Consider the following 2,943-nt stretch of genomic DNA (forward strand, 5'->3'; position numbering starts at 1 on the left):
CACCAAAAACATGAAACTAACATAATTTGACAAAGGTTTAACTTACTAATCAAAAACCCTGTAAACCCTAACATAATTCATACCCAAGTTTGACATCAATAAACAATTTAAAACGTATATCTTGGATTCTCTTCTACAAATAGCAATTCTTCAAGATTCTTTCACCAATACTTCAAGTTCCTAATCATTTTCTTTAATTGCTCAGCTTCGATCTATCAAGGTATCATCATCTTCGTAGTTACATGAGGAGATATGAATCAGACCCTAGGTTTGGATGAGAGAGAGAGAGAGAGAGAGAGAGAGAGGTAATTAACATAATGAGACTTTTTGGCTGAATATTGGGTTTAAGTAGCTAGTACAAGAAGTCTCACTTATCAAAAATTATCTCTCATCAATGGCCTAATTCAATATTGGTCTTTACATGGATTTTTCTTAACATTATTATTCTAAGACCAATTATTTTTTACATAATTGCCCCTTTACATGAAATTTGGACTTACATTATTAGTCCAAAATACAGCTATTTTAAGCAAGGGTACAAGTAGATAAAACATCCAATTCTCATGTAAATGAATATACTAAGATTAATCGGTAACAAAATCTAAGGTGTTATAAAGGTAAATTTGATATAATATAGAAACCGTAATTTGAATTCTCAAAATCTTTTAAACTTGTATTCTTATTGTTTACAAAAGAGGCAAAATATAAATATTATAACAATTATAAAAAAAAATTATGTATTCTCTAACAAAAGTTACTTCAACTCTAATAAATTCTCTATTTTAAAAATCTAATAAACGGTTTTATAAAAAATTTAAAAATAATTTTATATAAAATAATAATAATTTAATCTTATTTTATAAAAAATAATTTATTTCTTTATGCATCAATTTTTAAAAAATATTATAATTTTAAAGCGTTGTTTGGTAGTTGTTGAATGATTTAGTGCAGAATGATTAAGTAATCAAAATGATTAAGGGAAAAGTACAATAAAAACCAATGAAGTTTCTTGTTTGGAATGATTAAGTCCTTGAACTTTTTTTTGGAACAAATAAGTCATTGGACATTCCAAAACATGTTAAATAAATCCTTGAACATTCCAAAATATATTAAATAAGTCTTTGGACAATTTTTGGAACAAATAAGTCCTTGGACATTCCAAAAAATGTTAAATAAGTCATTGGACAATTTTTGGAACAAATAAGTCCTTGAACAATCCAAAACATGTTAAATAACTTCTTGAAAAAAATAAAGTGGTAAAATAGTGAAAAAAAATCCCCAAAAAAACCCAATGAACATTCATATTTTGAACGATTAAGTCCCTAAATATTTTTTGAACCAAAAAGTATTTAGATCTATAAAATTAAACAAATATAACAAAAAAGTACTTACATTTACAAAAAAATAATTACCATTTTAACTAGTTGTACAAGTCATAAGAATGTATCCAACATATTTTATAAAAGTTCAAAAAGTTATTAACATGTTTTGGATTGTTCAAGGACTTATTTGTTCCAAAAATTGTCCAAGGACTTATTTAACATTTTTTGAAATGTTCAAGGACTTATTTGTTCCAAAAATTGTCCAATGACTTATTTAACATTTTTGGAATGTCTAAGGACTTATTTAACATATTTTAGAATGTCCAATGACTTATTTGTTCCAAAAAATTGTCTAAGGACTTATTTAACATGTTTTGAAATGTCCAAGGACTTATTTGTTCCAAAAAAAAGTCCAAGGACTTAATCATTCCAAACAAGAAAGTTCATTGGTTTTTATTGTACTTTTCCCAATGATTAAAGAGCTCTCATGATATAGTGCAAAATGAAATATAATTGTTTGGTAATTATTTACAGTGAAATTAGGGCGCTGAATAATTAAGCGAGACCCATTATGCAAAATTATTAAGATGATTTTAGAACCATTAAAAGACAGACTTTTCTTTTGTCAAACAAGATTTATCTCTTAACGATTTAGAGACCGCCTCTTATTGGAACTATAAAGAGGTAAACAAACAAACCCTAAATTATCATTAATTTTTTTAAGCACAATTTAAAAATATAACAGAAGGAAAAATAAGGAAAAAACCTCATTTTATCTAAAAAGATGCTCTAAAACACGTTACTTGGAGAATTAGAAATGTTCCGATATTTGGCGTAAGTACGAGGTAGGAAATTCGACGGCGGACCCCATTGCTTCAAAACCACCTCAACCAATCACATAACGATACGTGTGCTCACCATGCTTCCTTAAAATATATTTACCGCGGGAAACAAGTTTTCATCCCTTTTTTTTAACTTCAATTATTATATGTACTCCGCCCGCCCACTCCACTACCCAAAATTCCCTCCCACTCCATCACAAAACCCCTTAAACCCTAAGATGGCAACAGCATAAAATTTCAGAGAAAGCTTGAATAGGTAGGTAAATCAATGGCGTATCAATCAAGAACTCGAAAAAGGGTCAATGCATTGCGTCGTGCTCCTGATGGCAGTGCCTTTCGAACTTGGTATTCATCCCCCCTCTTCTCTCTATCTCTGTCTTTATATCTATCTATCTATCTATATACATCTGTATGTATGTGTATATATATATATATATATACACACACACACGCATACACATTTTCATATGGGTTTGTGTTTAAAATTGCAGTGAAAGTTGTGGAGTTTCTGTAGCGATTGCTCTGGTGGATATGCATGAATGTGAATCCCAAAAGGATGTGAAGAGATTGAAAGTGGAAAAGGAGAAGCATCAGATTAAGGTAGAACTGAGGTTTCAAGATCAACCCAGATCAGAATTCCGATTCTTCATGTAAATTTCTCTAATCTTCCTCTTTTTTGTATTGGGGTTTTGTTTGATTCTCGATTTACCAATTAGAAACTCTGTTTCTCTTGCTGTTTCCATGTTTTGGGATGTCAAAATTGTCGCGTTTATGATGAC

General features: G+C 29.6%; 1 protein-coding gene across 1 annotated transcript in view; it reads left to right on the forward strand.

Annotated features, from left to right (window-relative positions):
• The first annotated feature begins 2,405 nt into the window (after positions 1-2,405).
• Positions 2,406-2,943, forward strand: part of LOC112510471 (high mobility group B protein 7) — a 2,828-nt gene continuing 2,290 nt past the window's right edge. The window contains exons 1-2 of the mRNA XM_025115892.1: positions 2,406-2,509; positions 2,656-2,814. Of these exons, the coding sequence (XP_024971660.1) occupies positions 2,433-2,509; positions 2,656-2,814 (236 nt within the window). The 5' untranslated portion in view covers positions 2,406-2,432. The remainder of the gene's footprint in view (positions 2,510-2,655; positions 2,815-2,943) is intronic.

Source organism: Cynara cardunculus, assembly GCF_001531365.2.
Source record: "Cynara cardunculus var. scolymus isolate 2C chromosome LG 3, CcrdV1, whole genome shotgun sequence".
NCBI lineage: Eukaryota > Viridiplantae > Streptophyta > Magnoliopsida > Asterales > Asteraceae > Cynara > Cynara cardunculus.